At 41.2% G+C, this 23,646-nt stretch overlaps 1 protein-coding gene across 7 annotated transcripts in view; it reads right to left on the minus strand.

Annotated features, from left to right (window-relative positions):
* Window positions 1-23,646, minus strand: part of ARMC6 (armadillo repeat containing 6) — an 817,201-nt gene that overhangs the window by 417,881 nt on the left and 375,674 nt on the right. For 6 of the 7 annotated variants that reach the window (XM_044053937.1, XM_044053934.1, XM_044053935.1 and 3 more), the window contains one exon: window positions 18,073-18,643. In XM_044053937.1, coding sequence (XP_043909872.1) covers window positions 18,073-18,643 — 571 coding nt within the window. Of the gene's footprint in view, window positions 1-18,072; window positions 18,644-18,882; window positions 18,975-23,646 lie in introns of those variants that run through there. The other variant, XM_044053939.1, reaches the window with a different exon arrangement.

Raw genomic sequence — 23,646 nt, forward strand, 5'->3', positions numbered from 1 at the left:
GGCCTGAAAAGCTACAGAAGGGTAGACGGATGATTCAGCCACCATAATCAAGGGGAACTTACCTGACCTCACTGACTGGCTGTCCACATCCTTACTTGCCAGATTAGGATATAAACACCTTAGTGGAGAATGGTCCTCCCTCTTCCACAAAAATGTCTGGCAAGTAATGAGCTGCCAGCTTTGAGGAGCCTTCAGATTTTCTGAAAAAACTGTAAGATTTCTAAAACTGCTTTTTAGTCAGTTTTTCTTGTAGATGAAAACCTGAAATGGAGAGGAATGGAAAAGATAATGTTCTTTTTCAGGAGCAGAAAGTTCTGAAAAATTAAATCTTTCCCATAGCTTTTGTACATCTCTCTTTGGTAGTGCCATCCAAACAAAGACATAATGAGCAAAGACTGGTGTTGTGCCAAGAAGTTCAGGAAATGAAAGAGGGGACATTACATGCAACACAGACAGCTGGTTTAGACCCCTAAATGGTGGCACCCTATGCCACTTCACCTATATAAGCTTCTGAAAGGCAATGAAGAAATGGGGATAGAAAGCTATATGGTGCATAACAGGAATGAGGAGTTACAAAGATGAATGTCTTCTTATCAAATGTAACATTTCTAACCCTCCCCATCTGTGATTTCTTTTTGTCAGAAAACATGTAAATTCAACCACCTAGAAAACCCTTAATGACCATTGACAGGTGCACATATTGGCACATTGCTTAGAACCTTATTCAGCAATCTAGTTCATAGTTTAAAAGATACAGTGTTCAGGCCAACTTTGAACACATGCTCCAAATCATCTGAAAATGCAGCTTCCCAATTCTATCTATGAACTAATGTGAGGTGGCAGTTTACTCCAACATGATATAAAAGTAAAAACTAAGAAACCTACTCTTCATAGATGGTTTAACAAGTAGATTTAAGAAGCCACTTATCTCTTAATTTATAGTAGTTTTTTTTTCCCAAAAGGTCAAACTCCTTACTGCAATCACAATATGGGGTCAAAAATACATTTTAAACCTAGAAATACATGACCCCTGATAACTCTGTATACAGCTGGGTTATTTTCTGTTTTTATTTCTTTTACAAGCTGGAATGCTTTTTGTGAATTTCCTCCAAACACTACTGATTAATAACAAATCAGCTTCATGCAAGGAAAAAAAAAGATGAACTGTAAAATTAATCTAACATAAGACATTTACTTGTCAATCAAAGTAGGTGACTTAGCTGCAATAGTTTTAAAAATGAGATTTGTTAAACTTGGGTATCTTAGATCTGACCTTACTAACATTTGTCCTAAAGGCAAATGTGTTAGTTTTAAAAATTTCCAGTCTTTGAAAGTGTCCAAGGCAAAGGTATCAACAAAAACTGGAGATTTAAAGCCACATGCAACTAAATGCATGACTTTGCATTTAGACTGGATATTAATACCACCCATCCACAAGCCAATAATTTATTGTATATAAGTATTTACATCATCCTACATGGTAGCGACGGCACCAGTTGTTAAATCAACATAGTCTTAAATCTAATGACCATCCCTTCTAGACTCCCCCTTAGTGGCAATGTTAAATAACAAAGGACCAAAGAATAAACCCTGTGGCTCACCATACCTGATTTTGAAACGGTCAAGAGCTATGGCTCACAATGGTGAGCCTCTGCTTGTAAATAGTCAACTAACTGCAACCCCATCTCATTAAGTGTGTGTGTGTGTGTGTGTGTGTGTGTGTGTGTGTGTGTGTGTGTGTATATATATATATATATATATATATATATATATATATATTTTTATGCATTTAAACCAAATACTTTGTTGTAAAAAGGTCAAAAGGGATTTTCAGTATGTGCCAAATCCACTGACAGATTTGCTAGCAAATGTATTTACTTCCATTTCCTACCAGGGAAACTACAAATGAGCTGGCAGTCCCTGTTCAGCAAAGGCCCACAGAGAGAAATGTTCTACATGTAACTATGAGAGACAAAATATATATAAAAAATATTTATGCAACAATGAAAATCAGATTGGATGAAACAGGTACAAAATACAGTTTATTGAATATCTCCTAACAGGAAATATGTTATATTACTCATTGTTTTAATAAAGACCATTATATGTATCTATTATATACATACACAGTATATGGGGCAAAAGAAAACAAATCTGAAGCCATTTACCATGGTGGAAATAAGATTATAATAAAAAGAAATAATTATAAAACTAAGTAAATACAGCAGATTTACATGTATGAGTATTTAATAATAATTTTAGAATACAGAACAGAAAACAAGACACTGAAGAACAGAAAACAGAAGTATATTATAGAAACTCAAAAAGATAAAGTAACAGTATGATACTAACTTCATTTACTGTACTAAAGAAATAGACTACGAGATAACTGTGAAACACTTTTACGGTCAAAGTGAACTCTTACCTATCTAACACGTTTGTCTATGTACAACGAAAACTATGCTACTTTCTTATTAGGTATCTGCTATCCTGGGTAAAAATGTTTTACTGTTTGGCTATGAACATATTTCTATTGGGACAGAATTCCACAGTTTAACTTCAGACTAAGTATAGAGATAATAACTTTTAGTTATGTACTTACCATAACTTTGGATGTATGGGATCCATCTCGCCTACATTCATAACTGATGGGTTCGGAGCCGATCCGTCGGCTCCAACTCGGCCACTATACACTAGAAGGAAGTCTCTCATTGACTGGGCTACCCCTTATCCCATAATGCACCACCCCTGCTTCCCCAGATCTTGTTTGTTCGCTTTCATACATACATACAGGTACAGAGCACATACCAATAACTGTAACCAACTAGAGCCCTTCCAGAGGACAGCTCAGCAAGACCAATGTTTCCTCCAAATCCAAAAGGTAGGGGGAAGGAGGGTGGGTATGTATGAATGTAGGTGAGATGGATCCCATACATCCAAAGTTATGGTAAGTACATAACTAAAAGATGGAATGGGATCCTATCTCGCCTACATTCATAACTGATGGGACAGCATCCCTAGCACCTGAAACCCCGGGTGGCTCACTGGAAACACACTCCTGAGAACTGCGGAACCAAATGAAGCTCTGCCTCAGGAAGCCACATCAAGCTTGTAATGAGAAATGAAGGTGTGCAGAGAAGACCAAGTAGCAGCCGCACAAATATCATCTATTGAAACTTTGGAATGAAAAGCTACAGAGGTGGCCATAGCCCTGGTATAATGAGCTTTGATTGGGAAAGGCAACTCTCTGCCTGACTGGGAATAAATGAAAGAGATGCAATCCTTAATCCATTTGGCAATTGTGGCTTTGGCAACTGGAAGACCTAACCTATTCTCCGCAAAGGACACAAACAGTTGGTCAGATTTTCGAGTCTGAGTGGTCCTATCCAAGTAAAAACGCAGTTGCCTGTGAACATCCAACTGGTGGAAGGTATATTCTGCTCTATTAGAAAAATTTGGAAAGAACACTGGGAGCTGCAATGATTGCTGAATGGATAAAGGGATGCTACCTTAGGCAAAAGGATGGATTCAATCTAAGTGAAACTCTGTCTTTGTGAAAGATCAAATAAGGAGGGGAAGAACAGAGAGCCTGAAGCTCTGAAACACGCTTAGCAGAAGTTATTGCCACTAGAAAAGCAGTTTTCCACGACAGGAATTTTATATCACAAGTGGCTGCCGGCTCAAAGGGACGGGCAGTTAAGGAGGCCAGAACCAAATTTAAGTCCCAAGGGGGCACGGGATGAGCCATAGGAGGCCTGAGGAGCCAGGCTCCCTTAAGAAAGGACTTGCAAAGTCTGTTAGCCATTAAAGAAGGCTCTATAGCAACATGAAAATTAGATATAGCCGCCAGATGAACTTTAAGTGTGGAGACTGAAGAGCCAGAATGAAACAATGAAGCTAGAAATTCCAAGACCTGCGGAACTGAGGCCATAAGAGGATCAATGCCTCGCTGCTGGGCCCAACAAAAAAAACTTTTCCATTTGCTGGAATACAGCTTAATGGTAGACGGCTTGTGGGAAGAAGACAAGATGTGCATCACTTCCGAAGAAAGAAAAAGATCTCTAACTAAGGATGGAAGTGGAGTAACCAAGCAGACAGACGCAGCGACCGGAGGGACGGATGAGAGAGTCCCGACGGATTGGATAACAAATCCGGCACTGGGTCCAGAATCTAAGGGCCCTGTACCGAATACTTCTGAAGAAATGGGAACCAAACCTGACAGGGCCAATGTGGGGCAACCAAAATCATGTGGCACCCGACATGAAGAGCCTTCTGAATCACCCTCGGGAGAAGGGGAATCGGGGGGAAGGCATACAGCAGACCCGGGGGCCAATTGTGGGCTAGAGCGTCCCTGGAAGACTGTCCCTGAGAGGGTGTCAGAGTGAAGAACTCTCTGCACTTCGCATTGTTGGGGCTGGCGAACAAGTCGCAACAAGGGAGGCCCCATTTGGCGAAGATCTGCGCAGCCACTCTGTTGTTGAGGGACCACTCGTGGGGCAACAGGAGAGTCCTGCTGAGCCTGTCTGCAATCACATTGGCTTTTCCCGGAATGTGCGTGGCTACTAAGAAATGTTGAGAGGCTATGGCCCAACGCCATACTCTCATGGCCTCCCTGCAAAGGGGGTAGGACCTGGTTCCGCCCTGCTTGTTTATGTGCCAAACTACCGACATGTTGTCGGATAGAATCGCAATAGTACCTTGGGGGAGAGCATGATGAAGTGCTTGTAAAACCAGAAGCACCGCTCTCATTTCCAGGATATTGATGTGAAGGTGCGCTTCGCAATCCTGCCAAGTGCCTTGGACAGACCTGTCCAGATAATGACCCCCCCCCACCCTATCTGGGAGGCGTCCGTGGTCACTGTGGCAACAGGGGGCTGAAGGGCGAAAGGACGCCCCCGGTCCAGGTTGGACCGACGTAGCCACCAACGGAGGTCCCGACGACAACTGTCCGTAATCAGAACTAGGTGGTTCAAGGGGGGTTCTTGGTATGACCATTGAACCGATAATAGCCACTGCAGCACCCGCATGTGTAGCCTGGCTAACGGTACTAGGAGGATAGTTGCAGCCATCGAACCCAATAACTGAAGAATCTGTCTGGCAGGAACTCGAGATTTGGGTAACAAATTTAGAACCTGTGATTGTAGAATCTGAATTCTCTCTAATGGCAAAAATGCCCGCATCCTTTTTGTGTCTAACTCTGCGCCTATAAAGGTGATACGCTGAGATGGCTGCAGCACAGATTTTTTCCAATTGAAAGTGATTCCTAGCGAGAGACCCAAGGTTACTGTGGCCATCAGCGCTCGAATCAGCAGATGCTTGGAGGTGGCAGTGAGGAGCCAGTCGTCGAGACAGGGAAACACCTGGAATCCGAGACTTCTCAAGTGAGCTGTCACCACTGCCAGACACTTGGTAAACACCCTGGGGGCTGTGGTGAGACCAAAGGGCAGTGCACGAAACTGGAAATGACTTGTTCCTAGGCGGAAGCGTAAATAACTCCTGGACTCCTGACATATCAATATGTGATAGTAAGCGTCCTTGATTTCTATGGAGCACATCCAGACATCCTTCTCCAATAACGGGAGATTGGACTGAAGGGTGACCATCCGGAACTTGGACTTCTTCACAAAACGATTCAAAAGGCTGAGGTCCAAAATGGGCCTTACGTCCCCTGTCTTTTTTGGCACCAAAAATAACCTTGAGTAAGTTCCTGATCTGATCTGGTCGGCGGGGACGGGCTGGATGACCCCTTTGCTTAGCAGCTTTGAAACTTCTACGGCTGCCAGATCCCGTTGACTGGGTGGCACGTCCGGGATTCTCCTTGTAGGAGGAGGGGGCTTGAAAAAGGGGATGAGGTAACCTCTGGTTACAATGCGAAGCATCCACTGATCCTTGGTTATCGATTCCCAAGCCTGTGGGTGTTTCGCAAAATGACCCCCGACCGGCTCCGGAGAAGCACAGCCGGGCCACATCCTAGGGACGTTGAGGGTAGGAGGAACCACGAAAGGAGTCGCGGTCTCCAGAGTTACGGGGGCCTCTGCCACCTCTAGGGCGGCATCTTCCTGAATCCCCCCCCCCCGCCTCTGGAGGGGGGATCACTCGGTGGAGTAGAGAAAACCTTTTGGACTTTTTTGAACCACATTTTCCCTCCTCTCTGGCCCTTGGGATAAGGTCTAGAGGGAGCGGAAAACAGACTAACGGCAGTCAAGGTCTTTACCTCCTGCTCGCACCGAGTAAGCGTGTCCTTCACCTTGGGTCCAAACAAGAAAGACCCATCAAAGGGGGCGTCGGCGAAGGAAGACTTAAAGGCCTCCGCGAATGGACACAAGCGTAGCCAGGCTTGTCTCCTAAGAGCCACTCCTGTGCCCGCTGCTCTACTCGCCCCCTCGGCTGCATAGGAAATGAGCCTCATGGACGAGTTAACAATGGAAGTTAGGGTAGTCATCTGGGCGTCTACAGTCTGTGCTAAAACCTCAGGAAGGTTACCCGCAAGGGACTCTCCTAACTCCTTAAGGAGGTCCCTTTGGAGCCTTGTAAAGTGACAAAGATAGTTCAGCGACCACATGGTAAAGGTCGCTGAAGAAAGGGTACGCTTCTCGTACCTATCCATGCTCCTAGAATCCTTATTAGGAGGATGAATAGACGTCGAAGCCTCTGCCACGTCCTGCTGAGTGGCAGATGCCACCACCATAGCATCAACTGCAACGCCCTTAGTAAGGAATTCCTTCTGGGGGGGGAGCTGAAAGAACTTATTGGGCCTGGCAGGCACCGGTTCCGCCGAGTCAGGATGTTTCCACACCCTCCGAGAGATTAGGTCCAATAGCTCATCGAAGGGTGGAGACACCCAGGAGGAGGAGGGCTGGGCCCCGAAGGCCTTGAGGAAAACTGACTCCTCAGCGGTAGGGGCTTTGGATTGCCAATCGCCTCTCTGTCTCAAAATCTCAAGGATAATCAGAGAAAGAGACGTCATCAGAGGACGATTTAGGGGACCCCTCCGCATCCTCGAGGTCAGTATCTGAAGTGACGGATTCATCTTGGGAATCAACGTGCTTCCTCTTACACAGTTTCTTCCTTGGGGGTTCATCTGAAGCAGACTCAGAAGGACCCCCCGGAAGAAGGGAACCCCCCAAGGGGGTATCCTCAGGCCCTGGGGCCCCACTGTCGTGGGAAAGAATGTCTCCAGAGGCACCAGCACCCAGAACTTGGGATGGAGAGGTAGAAACCTCCTGAACCGGCAAGGTCATGGCCAGCGCACTCCTCATGGCCTCAAAAGCAGGCCCTCCAGACTCCACGGAGGGCACTTGCTGAGGGACCACGGAGGTACCGGGAATGCCTGCAGCAGATGCTCCGAGGGGAAGACTGGGCATCGAAGAGGCGAGCTCTACAGTGTTGCCCTCGGCCCAGACCTCCCAACCGTCCCGAATTACTCGGTTTTTACCGAGTTTTGGGGTCTTAATGAAGGGGTGCCACGATTCCCGAGTGGCACCCCTTCATTTCCGATTTCTTTGCTTTTATTTTTTTTATTTTTTTAATTTTCGCGCTGTCGGAGCTGACGTCATCACGTGCGCGATGACGTCAGCTCCGTCAGCACTACCAGCCAGTCGGAACTGAGCTCAAGGAGCTCACGTCATCATTTCCGGCTGGCTGCGAGTAGTAGCTGCCGAAAGAACCAGGCGGGAAGTGTTTAAAAGTAACTGTTGCTGCCAGAAGAATTGCTGGCTTTGCTTAGGCTGCCTAGCTAAAATGACTTTGGTGCTGCTGTCAAGCCAAGAGAAGGGCTTTGCTTTGGTGCTGCTGCCGTACCCTGTAGCGACTTCACTTAATGGATCTTCTGCTGCTGTTTTGGAAATGGCTTGGTTGGATATTGGATAAGGTAAGGAACAAATGTGATTGTGTGTGCGTGTGTGCATTATGAGCCTCAGCCTGTCAGTTAAGGTAACGGGCGGTAACTTCAAATGCAGCAGCTGCTGCTTGCAAACATATTTTGTGTGTGTGTGTGTGTGTGTGTGTGTGTGTGTGTGTGTGTGTGCGCGCGCGTGTATACACACACACACACAGTTTTCCCGTGACAACAGTTAGTGCAGATCTTATTTTAATAATATTACCTATTTTACTATTTTAATAATAGTACCTGTGCGCACTGTTTTATGGAGGCATGTTCAGCTATGTTATGTTTTGTTTGTCATGGGTTTGTCTGCTAAGACTCCATTTTGTAAAGATCTCTGTACATTTAACACAATTAGGCAAGCTAGATCCTATGCAACCATTTCACCATACGTTGTGTCTTTTTATATTATGAGCATTTTATAACATAGTTTCCGGAGTAGTCCCCTTTCATATATTAACGGTTTCCCTTTATTTGTGGTTATTGATGAAATGATTGATTAGAAAATAGAGAGAAAAGTATTATAGCAAGCCCAGAAAGGAGGAAGTACACTTTACAGCATCTTTCACTTGTCTCATGGCTAGTAAGGCGAAACAAGTTATTTCTAACACAAAGGTTACCCTTGTATGTTGTTTGAGCACCATAACTGCAGTTTTCTGAAGTGTGAAAACTCAAATGTAATTACAGGGAAGTATATACCGACTTAAAATTTACTGAACCTTGGATTAGTGGGAGTGACGAGCAACAATTTGCTAGCAGTGCCTTTACTTTTAATAGTGTGGTAACTTAAGTAGTATTTGTATGTTTATGTTGCTCTCGAATTTCTGTGTCATTGTATTGTGTATCTTTGGATCAGGTAGTATGGAACAGTATGATGTTATTTGGAATCGGTATTGTTTGGTTAACCTTCCTGTCCCGTACAGTGGATAGCCACATTTTAATGAATAACTGGGTATTTTGACAGTGAGGCATTGCGTTTTTCATGGGCTATGTATAGATAAGCCAGGAGATGTTAATTTAAGCAAAGGTGTATTAGGCAGGTGCCGTCAGCATTGTACCAGAAGCATTCTTTGTGTGGTTAATGTTAGCAGACAAGTTGTCTGTTTAAAGCTTTTTGCTGTGCATTCCGTGTCAGTATTTGAAAAAGGTAATCCTAGTTTTTCCCCTTTTTCATGCGAGGTCTACATAGGTTTGGGTAGTAATGATCCCTTGAATAATGATCATTTTAAAGGTACGTTGAACACTGTTCAGGATGGAGGTGTGCATTTTTATCTGTGTGTGCGTGTGTGTAAATGCCCCCGTTATAATACACCTGGTGGCTAGAGGTACTCAGGCTCAAACCCTGTACCCTGGGTATAGGGTAAAAAGAGCCTAATGTCCCTAGCCACCACCATTTGTGAATTGTTTTTGTTCTGTTCCCCAAACTCTGTGGTTTCAGGATGCTTGTGACAAATCACTGATGAATTTATTAAATAATGACAGGCATTTAAATTTCAGACTTCATATTCTTCAGAAAATAAATGGTAACAAAAACCTTTTATTCTAGCAATTTTATAAGTTTATAAGATCAGTATTTGAATTTGTACCTAATTTGGGGCTGTATTCTCCCATTGTTGGCTTTGTCCAGGTTTTGTGCTAAGAGGTTGAGAACTATAGTAAGAAGTGAGAAATGAATTCACTAAATGATAGCCATTTAAGTTTCAGTCTTCCTATCTTTTGGGAAACAAGCTGCTGATTTGGCATAGTGGTATGTTGCTCTGATTGTAGTGCACAGAGTCCTGTGTTAAGACTTGCCAGTGAAATACATGGCAGTAACACATTTTATTCTAGCAACTTTCCAAAATTAAATAAGCAATGCTTAAAATGTGCCCCTGGTTTTTGGCCTTCTGCACCCCCCCCCCAAAAAAAACATAACTTGAAAATAAGAGCTGTGCAAGATACCTATGCCTTAAATTTCTGTCATTTTATTTTTTTATGTATATTGTGTGTGTAAGTAGAGTTTTATGATGGAAATGTTCTGAATTGGGCAGTTTTTTTATTACTGGTTCATGCATTTTGTTTCATTGCCTACTGAAAAATGTTCAAACAAATTAAAAATGTGCTCTAACAAGTGTGCTGTATTATACAAGGAATATAATTTACTAAAGCCATGTATGTTTCTTGTTTTGTGTGCAAGGGGCCAGTGATTTGAAAGCAACCCAAAAGGTAATCTTTATCCACCACTGGCCAGATGTATTTTCTTTGGATGTGGTGCATGTTTCAATGCTATTTTAATGAATGTGAGTTTCAAGGGTAGAGAAGTTTTAATGCCAAATCTATTTTCATTGTGAGACAGTTTAACAGGTGTCTATTGGTGCTTGTCCATTGTGCTGTAAAGTGTAAAAATTAAAACCCAAATAATCATTGTAGAAGCAAAGCAGTATGCACACATTAGTGTTTATGGTGAATAGGGCAAAATAGCCAGGTAAAGGGATATTGGAAATGGCTGGGGTGACTCTGGTGCCATATTTTGTTTGCCTGTTCTTCAATTTGTACGAAAGTTGGTATCCCACAATTCCACTGTCGTGGGCGGGGTTACATAATTATGTATGCAAATTTTATGTTAAACAGCGTACAGATTTGTACCTATTTTTCATGGGCCTTGTCCAGATTTTTGATGTTTCAAGGTTGAGAGGTATGCCTCGGCCCCTGCTGAGGAAGACCCGGTACTAAACCCTGACACCGAGGACAGGGTATGAATGAAAGTCGGAGCAGAAAAACTCCGAGGGGGTCCCTGCTCCGACTGGACGATTCCGCTCCGTTCTACCTGCACCAACTCCAACGGCTCCAAGGGGGTCGGAGGAGGAATCAAGTGTATGGGAGGTGGAGTCGGCTCCGAAGCCGCGTGGGCCGGAGCCGAGATCATTTTAGTAAAGGCTGGGGACTGGAACAGCCTCTGGATAACCCTATCCAAATCAGATAACCTAGAGGATCTGGAGGAAACAGATTGGGGGCGAGAAGACTTCTGCCTCGGCTCCGATAAAGCAGGGGACTGGGTCCGAAAAGGTTCCAGCATTATCGGAGCCGAGACCGGGACCGGCTGCAACAGTGTCGGTGCTGAAGGAGGCTCCAGAGCCGAGGGGGAAGAGTCTGAGCTGCACACCTCCAACGGCTCCGAGATCAAGGGAGCTGAGGAAGGTGATTGGCCTCTCGATGCACTCACCTGCAGCTCCGAAACCAATGGAGCCGAGGGGAGAAGCACCGAGGCAGACCCTTCAGCCATCGGCTCCAAAGTCATTGGAGCCGAGGAAGAAGACGTCGAGCCTTGTTTCTTAGTTGTCGGGTCCGACTGACTGGTCGGAGCCGACGATATATGCTTCTTAGGAGTTGGGTCCGACGAACTGGTCGGAGCCGACGATCTCTTCTTTTTGGAAGCTGGAGAAGAAGCTAAAGCTTCTTCAAAGGAAGGCTTAATCAGACCCCTTAGAATCAATTTGTTTTTTCTCTCCTGGAGAACCCTGGAAGACAGGTATCTTGTAAATGTTTGGGCCCTAAACAGTACACGCAGACAGCATGGCTGTCCGTAATAGACATCTTATAATTACATTTTGCACATTTTTTGAACCCTGACTTTTGTTCCTTGGACATACTGACAAGAAAAATACAGGTAACTTACAATAAGGCCAAAAGCAGTAACTGGAAAATGGGCTAAAGCTCTCTAACTTAAACGGGCTTAGCCCGACACAACAGGTGAAAAAAATACAGAGAAAACTACGCGGGCTACAGCCCTCTAACTTAAACGGGCTTAGCCCGAAACTAATTCAGTCACACCACAACAAGAAAAACAAAAGATAAGCATACAATAAGGGCAAGAGCCCTCTAACTTAAACGGGCCTTGCCCGGTACACAAGTAGCGCGAACTAGAAAGACTAAAAATTTAATTTTCACGAAACTAAACAAAAACGCTCACAAAGCTGTTAAAACAGCTGTTTGTTGAAATACTGACAGAACCCCTAGTCAAAAACAACCCAAAGGTCAAGAAAAAATCACTTGGCTCCAGCCAAGTCGAGACCACGTCCGGCTTGAAAAGCGGCAAACGAGATCTAGGGAAGCAGGGGTGGTGCATTATGGGATAAGGGGTAGCCCAGCCAATGAGAGACTTTGTTCTAGTGTATAGTGGCCAAGTCGGAGCCGACCAACCATGGGACTGACGATTTGTTCCAAGGTCAAGCCGAAAATAGTGCCTCTATCCCGGGGAAAGCAAGCAAAAAATTTATTTGATATTTGTTTACTGGGATAGTCCAACTGGGTTGCATAACCTGCGTTCTGTGGAGGCCTGGGAAGAAAAGCTCCATATATAAAACATTGTTGCACATATTATATACAGCTCCACATTTATAACCTTGTTACACATATTATAGAATAGGATACATACATAGGAATGCAGGAATACATGAATTATACACAGGCACTTAAGGGTTACTTTTGTAATAGTAGAATATTTACAGTTTACATTCATAAATAAATTCAAATAAGCTTCTTAGGGTAAACAGTATTTGCTCAGAGTGTGTTTGAGTATCATGACACAGATTGGACTGGGTCAATCAGAATATTAGTCTTCTGGAGAATGAGTAAAATGCTAGAGATAGAAAGATGCATAGTTTCCAAATGTTTAAAGTGATAATTAGTAGACTAGTTTAGTAGGGGGAGGTTAGTGTAGTAAGAGGAGGTGTAAAGAGGGAAAGAAGTAGATTAGCCTGGAGCAAGGCATGTGCATAACCATGATTTGTTTAGCTGTCCTTTTAGGGAGGCTTTGAAGTGAGGTAGGCTACAAGTTAGCCTAATATTAGGAGGGAGGGTGTTCCATACCTTGGTGATAAGAGTATGAGTAAAGTGATTTTCCTTGGTTTCTGGAAGGTTTATGGTTTCAAGAAGGTTTGTGTCTTCAAATCTGAGTGTTTTGTTTAGTTTGTAATGTTAGATTATGTTAACTAGGGCAGAACAGGCAGTGGACCTATAGAATAGTTTGTGGATTGTAGTTAGGTGCGTAAAAGTAAGCTGGTTGGCTAGTTCACGGCAATTTAGTTCTTTCAGTGGTATACAGTGATGTGTATAGTAGTTGGAGTTTGTTGCAAACTTTGTTGCAGCATTGCTCCACTTTGGTCTTGGTGGAGTTTTGTAGATTGGTTAGTATACGGGAACCATACAATAGGGAGGGCAGCAGGAAGGTTTTAGCCAGGGTGTTCTTGGTAGAAGTGGTAAGAAATTGACTGCTACTGTAGAGCAGTAATAGTTTTATGTGCGTCTCCTTGATGTTTTGTTGGATATGAAGGTCAAAGTTGAGTTTGTTATCAATATCACCTAGAAGTTTAGTTTCTTGTACATTTTCTATGATGGTTTTGTCAACTGCAAGAATATTAAATTGGTCTGGGCTGAGGGTGGTATTTTCGGAGTGAAAGACTATATATATATATATTTTTTTTTTGGAGGGGGAATTTAGAAAGAGTTGGGACTTTGTTAACTATGATTCAGTTATTGTGAATGATTGTTGGGTTTTGATTAGCAGTTCTGGAACAGTACGAGAGGTGAAGATTAAGGCTGAGCCATCTGCATACCGAATTAATGTTCCTGGGGAAGAGAAGGTGTATAGATTATTGTTGAATATGTTAAACAGTATGGGTCCTAAGATGGACCCTTGGGGGACCTCCTGTAAGTTTTTGTAAGAAGGGGGAGTTGATTAGAACATTTGACTGCTTGCTTCCTACCATTGTAGGTAGCTTTGGAACCTCTGAAGTGTGGTATTGGAGCATCCTAGTTTGGATAGCATGTCTAGCAGTAAAGTGTGTGAAACTGTGTTGAAGGCTTTTGATAGGGCCAGGAATACTACGGACACTAGGTATCGTTTGTACCTGGCTTTGTTAAATGTGTTTGTGAAGGATAATAGTGCAGTGGATGTGCTGTGATCTGGCCTGAAGCCGTGTTGAGTTTGAGTGAGCAGGTTGGTTTGGAGTAGATGTTTCATTAATTGTTGGTGAATACATTTTTCTGTGATTTTGGATAACGGGGATAGGACTGATATTGGGTAAAAATTAGATATTTCTGTGGTGTGTCCTCCTTTATGCATTGGCATTGTGTGTGACATTTTCCATATTGTACAGCCTGTGCTCTCTGAGAGTGACCTGTTTATTAGGATGCTGACTGGATATGCAACTGAGTCAGCTGCAAGTTTTAGGTACTGGGGTGGGAGGTTGTCAGCTGATACAGAACAGAGTTTCAGCTTCAGCAGTAGCTTTTTCATTGTAGAGGCGAGTATGGGCTAAAAGGAGAAAGTAGTGTTGGGGTTATTTTGTTTATTGGTGTAATTATGGGCTTGGTCTCTTGTAGGCAGTTTTACTTTATTCTGGTTAGTGTGTAGGTTTGGGAGGGGATGTTCTATAAGTTAGTTTTGTAAGTGAGTAGGTCTGATATGGATTTTATGACGTATTTGTTTAACTCCTCTGCCATTTGTGATGGCGGGGGCATTGGGTGAAAGGGAGTGAGCCTTTTTACTTCCTAGGTTAAGATGGGTAGTTATAGAGTGCCAACATTTTTTGGGGTTGTGTTTGGGCTGTAGCTGGAGGTTCGGGTAGTAAGTTTCCTTATATTTACGCACTAGTTTGGTAACTTTGTCTCGTAGTGTTTTAAAGGCTTGGAGATTTTGCTGGGTTCTGTTATGTTTCTATTTATCTCATGCTGTGTTTCTTTGTTTCATAAGGTCAGTGCAGTTAGTGGTTAACTATGGGGTTTTTGTCTTCATCATTTTTGTTCGTACATTCGCAAGGCTATCAATTATTTTCAAGGTGGTACTGAAATATTGTAAAGCATCATTGAGGGGTAGGATTTTTAAAGGTGTCCAGTTAGTACTTGATATTAAATTATGGGTCTATATTAGCTAGTCCAAGTGTCAAAAGAGCAAACGCTCTTTCATCAACTGCTAATATGCGAAAACACACATTGTCGAACATACGGAACAGCGATTTTTTTTCCCCAGGGAAAAAAAATTGCTGCTCAAAAAAAAAAAAGAAAAAACAAATCCACAAACAAAATAAAGTACACTCCCCAACATAGAGGGCTGTGCCCCTCACACCACTCCTACTTAAATATACCAACTCCAAGATCGCACCACAGTGGAGGAAATGGCAAAGTCCATACAATGGCCCAGAGATTTTTCTTCCCTGGGAAAAAATATCGCTGTTCTGGCCGGTTGACATTGTGTGTTTTCGCATATTAGTAGCCGATGAAAAAGCATTCGCTCTAGCTAATATAGACCCTAAATTATTGAGCAAGTCTAATAGTATTTCTGAAGGTTTTTATGGAGTGTTTGTTAGGAAGGTGGGTTGTGGCTCTGATGGCAAAAACTGGAAGATGGTCTCTTAGCGAGACTGAGAGCATACCTGAGGAGGAAAAATTGGAGGGGTGAGATACAAGAATCCAGTCTAAGGTGGAGTGGCTAGTAAATTCTTTGTTGAATCTTGTCAGGTTGGTGATTAGTTGTTTGAAACTGTACAGGTTAATACTTGTGGTGGGGAGTTTGCACTGGTGGCTTGCCAATTTATGTTCATGTCACCTAGGATGACTGTTGCTACCTTGATGTTTTCAGCAGTCCAGGACAGTATATCTTCCAGGACTGGTACATTATTTCCCTAAGGGATGTAGACAATGACGATACAGATTTTTGAGTTAAGGTTTAAGGAGGTTATTAGTATTTCAGCATTACAGGAACACTGTGACAGTAGAGTCATGTTGAGTATGGAGGGATAAAGGAGAGATATCCCTACACCTTTCTTTTTTGGTCTGTCTAGTCTGTAGATGGCAAAGTTGGGGGGTATAATCTCAGTATCTTTTATGTTGAGGTGTAGCCAGGTTTCTGTTAGGGCTAATATATTTGGTTTATTGAGTTCTATCCAAGCATGCAGGGAGGTTATTTTACTGCATATGGTTCTTCGGTTGATGGTAAATAGGTTTTAGGCTCTTGGAGTTTGCTTGTGTGTTTGGTTTGGGTGTATGTTGCTACTTTGTAGTAATTTCGGAATGAGGTTAAGAATATAGTGTAAAACTAAGAGTCCACAAAAGTTATTATATTTTTTAAAGCACTTTCAAACACTATAGCAGCCCCACAATGGAAAAATAAGCACAATTTTTCCACAGAAAATATTTTTATTAGTCAGTTAACATTGCTTTTAAACTGCCATAAATGCGTGCTCCATTTAAAAGTCTCAAGACAATCCCTTAAAACACAACACCTCTAGCTTTAAAATAACTTTCTTGAAGAGGAAAGAAATAAAACATCAGTAAATAAACACAAGAAAATGGAATTTTTCTCCAAAGAGAACTTATCTGCCAGGCTAAGGAAAGCACAAGCTGACCCTCTATCCTCAAAAGCCTCAGAGAAGCATCAAGAAAGCAATAAAAGGCTTCACGAGCAAACTTTTTGTTTAATCAGCTCAGCTCAAGCTGCTTGACAGTTTGGGTGCATGAAGGTGTGCTGAAGCTCTGGAAGCTGGCCAGCTGTTATATCCTTGGCAGTATATAAACCATATTGATTAGGCTACTGCAGCAGTGATCAATTAAGAACATCAAATATCCCCTTGTGAAAATTATCATAGTTTACTGATGCTTCAAAGCATGTAATAATAAACATGACACCTGCTATCTACTGCTGTTTTTTTTTTTTTTTTCTTAAGAGTATGTTCCAATGTAATCAGTTTCAACAATCAAAGGTTCAGAAATCAAAGTGTGAAGTAAGGAAATGAACAGATACATTTTCTTATACAGTGTATAAAGTTGTACTTCTGTGAATAAAATACTTTCAAGAAACCCTAATATATGAAACAATAAATTAACAAAGCAATCCGTTATCATCTGAAGCTGTAAGTGTTGGCATCACCCTCTCTACAAGCACTATACCACAGTCTAGACTGATGCAGCTTCTCTACAAAAAAAAAAAGTGAAGAAAGATAAAATGTACAATAATATCCACTTACGGAGTACAGGACCAAATAAAGTCAACTCACAATCTGTTTTTAACAAAAACAAATATAAATTTACACCAGGGTCAGCACATGTTAGGGTAGTTTAGTGCTGAACTTGGATCATCAAGATGTACAATACCACAAACAGAGCACATACACACCGCCATTTCCTCCCAGATATGACTCAAGAATTCCCTCAGGAACATTCCTGAGATGGACTGACTGCAATTATGAGGTCTATGCAACATAATCTACATTAATGTGACTTTTATGACATCAAAATGACATACTCCCATCCACTAACCAGAATACTTTAAAGACATCTGCACTGTGAATACATTAAAACGTACACGCATGCATATACACCAGTGATGGCAAACCTATGACACGCGTGTCAAAGGTGACACACCACGACGTTTTGGGTGACACACCAGCATTCACCAACACCCAAGTTAACAAAGAAACTGAATGAACAAAAATACAAGAAATATGTGACCCTGCACTTATTTATTAAAACTCAGCAACAAAAAAGTCATTAATTGATGTTAATCAGATCAAATGCAATGTGTTCCATATTTTTTCAGTTCAATTCGGAATTACTATTAAAAGTAGGGTCATTTTATGGTGCACTATTTTAAGTCCAATTATCAGTGCACATATCTTCTCTGTGGCAAGTGAATGATTTTTCTTTTACTTTTTAATACATAGCAGCACACATGATTGGACTGTATTTTTTAAATAAATGAATATGTAAAGAATTGTGACACTCCAGCAGAGTCAAAGTAAGCATTTTCCCAATTTTTGACATGCAGAGCCCAAAAGATTCGCCATCACTGGTATACACACATGCACACTCACACAAAAAGGCCACGGGCAATTTATTATATATAGAGCTGGCACAATAAAAATATAGCATGCAGTTGTAACAACACAACACACAACATATATTTATGAATCCCATCAGCAGCTTAAGTTTATATTTTGTTTCACTTCTAAAAATGTAACATGAATAAAAATAAGACTGCCAATGCAGAACCTCAGTCACTTCTTTAAAGTTTCTTGAAAAGCCACAGAATCTCAACATGCAGGATAAATGAAACATACCCAAAGGAACCAGCCCACAAGTAAGCCAGCTTTTATTTTAAACTCGTTTATCTCAACACATGCATATATGAAAAGCAAGATGATTTTCTCTCTTACCTTTGGCAGCTTCTATAATGACTTTTAAGCCATTATTTTCCAAAACAATCATTTTAGCATGATCATGGGCATGGCCAAAAGGCACCCTTATGTCATCATCTAATGTCATGACCCTAACAGCAGAGCAGGCCTCTTTCACAATCTCCTCTTCAAAAGCATGTTTTGTAATGGCACCTACAAGTAAAGGTAGGACCCCAGCTTTAACAAGATCTTGGCGATTCTGTTCATGCTTTAGGCAGACATGTCTCACAATTCGAAGTGCTAACTGTGTCACTTCTGAACTATCTGCATTTTCTTGCATGGTTTCTATAAGTAATTGCTGTCCAACTGCATCAAGCAAGTCAGGCTGCCCATCTGTTAGAGCAGCCATGGCTGACAAAGCTTTTGTTAAAGTGTTTTTGTCTCCTACTGACAGTTTCCAAGCAGTAAGAATCACAGGATACGCAGAATTCTGTGCAGCAAGATAACGGTATGCAAATTCAGTCCTACACTGGTCACTGAAGATTGCCAGATGTTGTTTTACTTCAGTCTGGGACAATGAATCAATGGATTTCTTAACAGCATCCAGAGTCTGAAAATAAGTATAAAAACAGCACTGATTTAGCTTTCGTTTTTTTTCCCCCCACATTATTTGAAAAAGGCTGATGACAAATTATCTCTCAGGCTTTCTCATGTTCTTCACATAAAAATTTCTAAAACAATTTGAGATCACTAAATCAGGAGACATTCTTAAACTGCACCTGTGGTCAGTGTAGAACAGAGCTTCAGACAATTAATCAATGCTTAAAATACACTCAGGTTCATACTTACGGTGCATATGACATACACTTCAGTAAACAGCATGACTTCATTTTAGGGATACGCATGATATAATCTACTTGGAAGAAGAAGGCATCATGTCCTGGAAACTGAAACACAATTCAGCTTGCACACAGCTTAGATTCTGTTGAATAATGCATGAAGTATGGATTATCAGGGTCTCACAGTCAGCCTCCTTAATATACATATATACACACTCTATATAATACATATATAATGGGTCCACTTCTGAATCTCAAAATAATGAAATATCGAATTTCAGTATCTCAAGACCAGAATGCCTAAAGTGCAGTTGTTCAAAACTGCATATTGTCGAATCTGAGGATTCCAAATGTGTGGTAGTTGTTGTGCAGTCTGTTTTTGTAGTGTGCTGCCCTTTAAGATTTAGTGGTTTCTGGGTCTTGAAGGTAAGTTTGTAGTATGTAAGGGTTGTGGGAAGGAATTTGTTTTTTAGTGTTTTGGGAAGTTGTAGGATTAGGTTAGGGTATGTAGGTGACAGAGAGTGTGTGTGTGTGTGTGTGTGTGTGTGTGTGTGTGTGTGTGTGTGTGTGTGTGTTAAGAGTAGTGATTCTTTTACAAGTGTAGTGTGTGTGTTTCTTGTGAGTATAAGTGTGTGTGTAATGAGAGTGTAGGCCGATAGAAGTAGGTGTGCTGCCGTTTTCACATTAGTGAAACCTCGGAGTTGGTATATATAAGTAGCAGGGGGTGTTGGGGGCGCTGGGGGGCTTGCCCCCCTGGTTTAACATATGGTAGTTTGTGTGTTTTGCATTTTTCTTTTTATACCGGGGGGGGGGGGGGGTCTTCAGTTGTGTTGCTTTTTTGAGATGTCAAATTTGGTATTGTCCATTTTCAGTTTTCTGGCATTTCTGCATTCTGGTCTTCAGATACTGAAATTCGATACTTCCGTATTTTGAGATTCAGAAGTGGGCCCATTTACATACACATACACACACACATTTATGTAAATATATATATATATATATGTAAATATATATATATATATATATGTATATATATATATATATATATATATATATATATATATATATATATATATATATATATATCCTGGGCTGCCCTATAATACAAAAAAATTGTAATGTACAGAAGCAGAAGCAGATCAATACCCCACAAAAAACACCATCATTCTCTTACTATAACCAAATTATGCCAGATTACTTTATATTGTTAATGATTTGTAATCAAATGCACTATTATTCATTGGCATGTCCTTCTGCATTCAGTCCAATTCCAAAATAAAAATGATACCACATAACTTAACATTTTACATATGCATTATTTGAAAATGTGCTTGGACTGCGTGTGAAACAAGCCTGAACTTCCCAGTAACCTCAGCATTTAAGAAATGCTGGTCTACGGAGAATTTAAAGAAAGTGCAGTAGTATCCAATGATAAGAATGGAATGTATAAACATTAACTGGTGCCTGGAAGTCTATTATAATTCATATTATACGAAATGTTACAAAAAATGTTTTGTTTTCTCCTTTAATACAGTATGATTCAACCATCAGTTTCTGAAATTAGTTTCAAAGTGATGCACAAAAAAAGATTCTGCAAGAAATTACATAAATAGCTGGTGTTATGCACTTACAAAACCTGTGGTCACAGTGGCCCCCAATGACCTACTGTTAGGGAAGGTCCCATAGAAAGCAAAAAGTAGCATCCATACATGGAGAAGGAAGTGGGTGCATGCCTGCTGTCAGCAGCAGTGCGATGCTAGCATTCACAGCTTTTTTTTTTCTGGAATGGAACAAACCTCAGTAAAGCTGCATTATTTCATGTTTGCTTCTTTCAAGAAAAGACCCAATTGGTTGCAGACTTTTTTTTTTGGCCCCCATGTTTTTCCTACCTCTAATGTAGTATGAGTAAACAGAGTGGACGTCAAAAAGCTGCAATGTTTCAGCGCTGCTTCTAGCAAAAAAAAAAAGGATATGATTTGTTGCAGTATTTGGCTGACCTCTTAATGTCTCATCAAGGATAACTGTATACCTTCAATTACCCATGACCTTTTTTCATAGTTTTGCATAGTCCCTCATAAAAGTTTTGATTTTATGCTAAATCACTGAGAATTACAGTCATTCAGTAATGCCAGCCAGAGTTTCATGTTTCTTGTTATTTAAGAAATTCATGTTGATGGAAAACCTATTCTACTAACATTTTAGGTGAACTAAAGTAATATTTAAAAAAACTGTTCCTGGTTTGGAGACTTTGCCTTCCCATATGGTTTTTGTCTCTGTCCAAACTTTTTAAGCAAAGAAGTTGAAGGATGTGGAGGAATGCTCCTTGTAGCTGCTGAATGAAAGCAGCTGCCACACATTAATTGTATTTTACAAATATTCATTGCAAATAGTGAACCACAGTATTTTATCAAAAGAACGTTTAGTATGTAGGAAGAAGCAGTTCCCATCATGCTGTAAACTTCATAGGTGAAGCACATAGTAAGGAATCTGCATTTTGTCCAACTGTTCTACTTTATAAGAAGCAGAGTTCTACATCTTGGAGGCAGAAGGTTGGGCTGACAGTTATTTGAATGCATTACTGTAGCGTTGAACCTCATAGTAAGACGTTGCACGTTCGATTCTTAGAGTGTCTTCTGTGTGTTGACATGCGTGAATGGGCATTGGGCATTCCTTCGTTGAAGGTTGTGCGTTAGGCCCAGCAAGCCAGCATGTAAAAATCTACTGCCAATCATTAGCGGACCGGAGTTCCGCTGTGGCGACCCCTAACCGAGAAAAGCCAAAAGACAGAAGAAGACTGTCTGACCCATACATATATTATTTTTTTTTAGTGACAGCTGGATATCTGACATTTGTTGTGGCTGTATATGAAGAAAAACTGTCTGCTGCTGTCTGCTATTCTGACTTTGCAGGACTAATGCAATTTGTGTGAAGCAGCTTATAATACGTTAATCTGAAACAACTGTTTATGTGAAATTTATCTTTAATGCATTACACAGCCATTATGTTTTTATTAAAATTCAATGTCTGTAGCATACACAGAAGTGGTTATAATTACTGGGTAGGCCCTCTTGTTTGCTCAGTTTAAACATTCACTAATCTGCCTTTGCAGGAGAAGTACATATTTGCGTAACATAAGATGGAATACTTTCCTGTGATTACTGTGTCTTTGTGTGTGAAACAAACTTAACACATAATAACAATGGTAGCAAAAATTTAACTTTATCCATAATCAGACATCTGAAGGGTTGACACAGTCAGTAAAGTGGCTGCAAATGAGTACAGAGGCCACTGTGAATAAATGTGACTTATCTTTGCTGTTGCTTGATCACTGATCAACAAAAGTTACTTATCTGGTATGGAAATAGTGCCGCATACTGAACTGTAGTTGTTGAAATCAGTGTAAAACTAATATTACTACGGATTATGTTTGTGTGTGTTGGGAAAAAGGTCTGCAGTGCACTGTATCAAGTTGGGCAAATTTTATTTCATTAAGGTGGCTATCTTTGGTGGTTTGGCAGAAGCAGAATGTATGTGAAAGCAACTGATCATCATATTGAAAGGGTAAGTAACTTGCCATTTCACAGTACTTTCCTCTGGCTGAGTTCTGGGCTATGGCTTTTTGTCTGTGGAATCTATATGTCCTCCCTGTTGTTGTATGGGTTTACTGTGTGTTTTGGTTTCCTCTTGCATCTCTAAGACGCGTCACAGATGAAATGGCATTCTTCCAATTTGCCTGAAGGTGAGCATGCATTATCAGTGTGTACTCATGCATCCTGTGACACAAGTAGCTTCTCAAAGGCAGTGTCTGTGTGTGTGTGTGTGTGTGTGTGTGTGTGTGTGTGTGTGTGTGTGTGTGTGTGTGTAAATAACATCACAATTTTTTTTATCTGCAGAGCCACAGAATATTGCTGAGCGCATACATAACTCTTACAGGTAGCAGTATAAAGAAATGTAGTTAACAAAAACAGAACATCCAGACCCTTGGGGATCTAGCAGGCCACATACTCTGTGGATTGAGACATGCACTAAGTGGTGGCCTTTGCCCTCAACCTCACCAATGGGAAAGTGTGGTCATTATTTCTTCACTCCTTTCTTCACATAGCATCTACAGACCTACCATTTTGCCACTGTGTGGTTAACACAATTTTTAGTTATAACCTTACTGCAACTGTCTTCTCTGATTCCAAGTATCACCTGCTCTCAAATGACTATTTACTGAAATTATTTTACTCTACTTTTTACCTAAATTAACTCTACTCTTTATTCGCTACTTCTTAGCCTTGCTTATAAACTCTTCCTCCATTTAGCATTCCCTCCTATTCTATCACTATAAATATTTTATGTGCAGACATTATCGATTATATAACTTTTAGTTATGTACTTACCATAACGATAGATGTATGTGATCCATCTCGCCTACATTCATTACTGACGGGTTCGGAGCCGAGATTCGGCTCCGACTCGGCCACTATAACTAACACGAAGTCTCTCATTGGCTGGGCTAACCCTGTATCCCAGGATGCATCACGCCCAAACCCCCAGATCTTGTTTGCCCCAACATGATTCTCCCACATACACCATACTACAAGGATAAATAAGTAAGAGGAGAGAAAAAATAATATCCTCAGAGAAATCAGAATACAGGTTTCCTCCAAGTCCAACAGGTAGGGGGAAGGAGGGCGGGTATGTAAGAATGTAGGCGAGATGGATCACACACATCTATCATTATGGTAAGTACATAACTAAAAGATGTAATGTGATCCTATCTCGCCTA

This window comes from Protopterus annectens, chromosome 13.part0 (genome assembly GCF_019279795.1).
Source record: "Protopterus annectens isolate FY-2018-M chromosome 13.part0, PAN1.0, whole genome shotgun sequence".
NCBI lineage: Eukaryota > Metazoa > Chordata > Ceratodontiformes > Protopteridae > Protopterus > Protopterus annectens.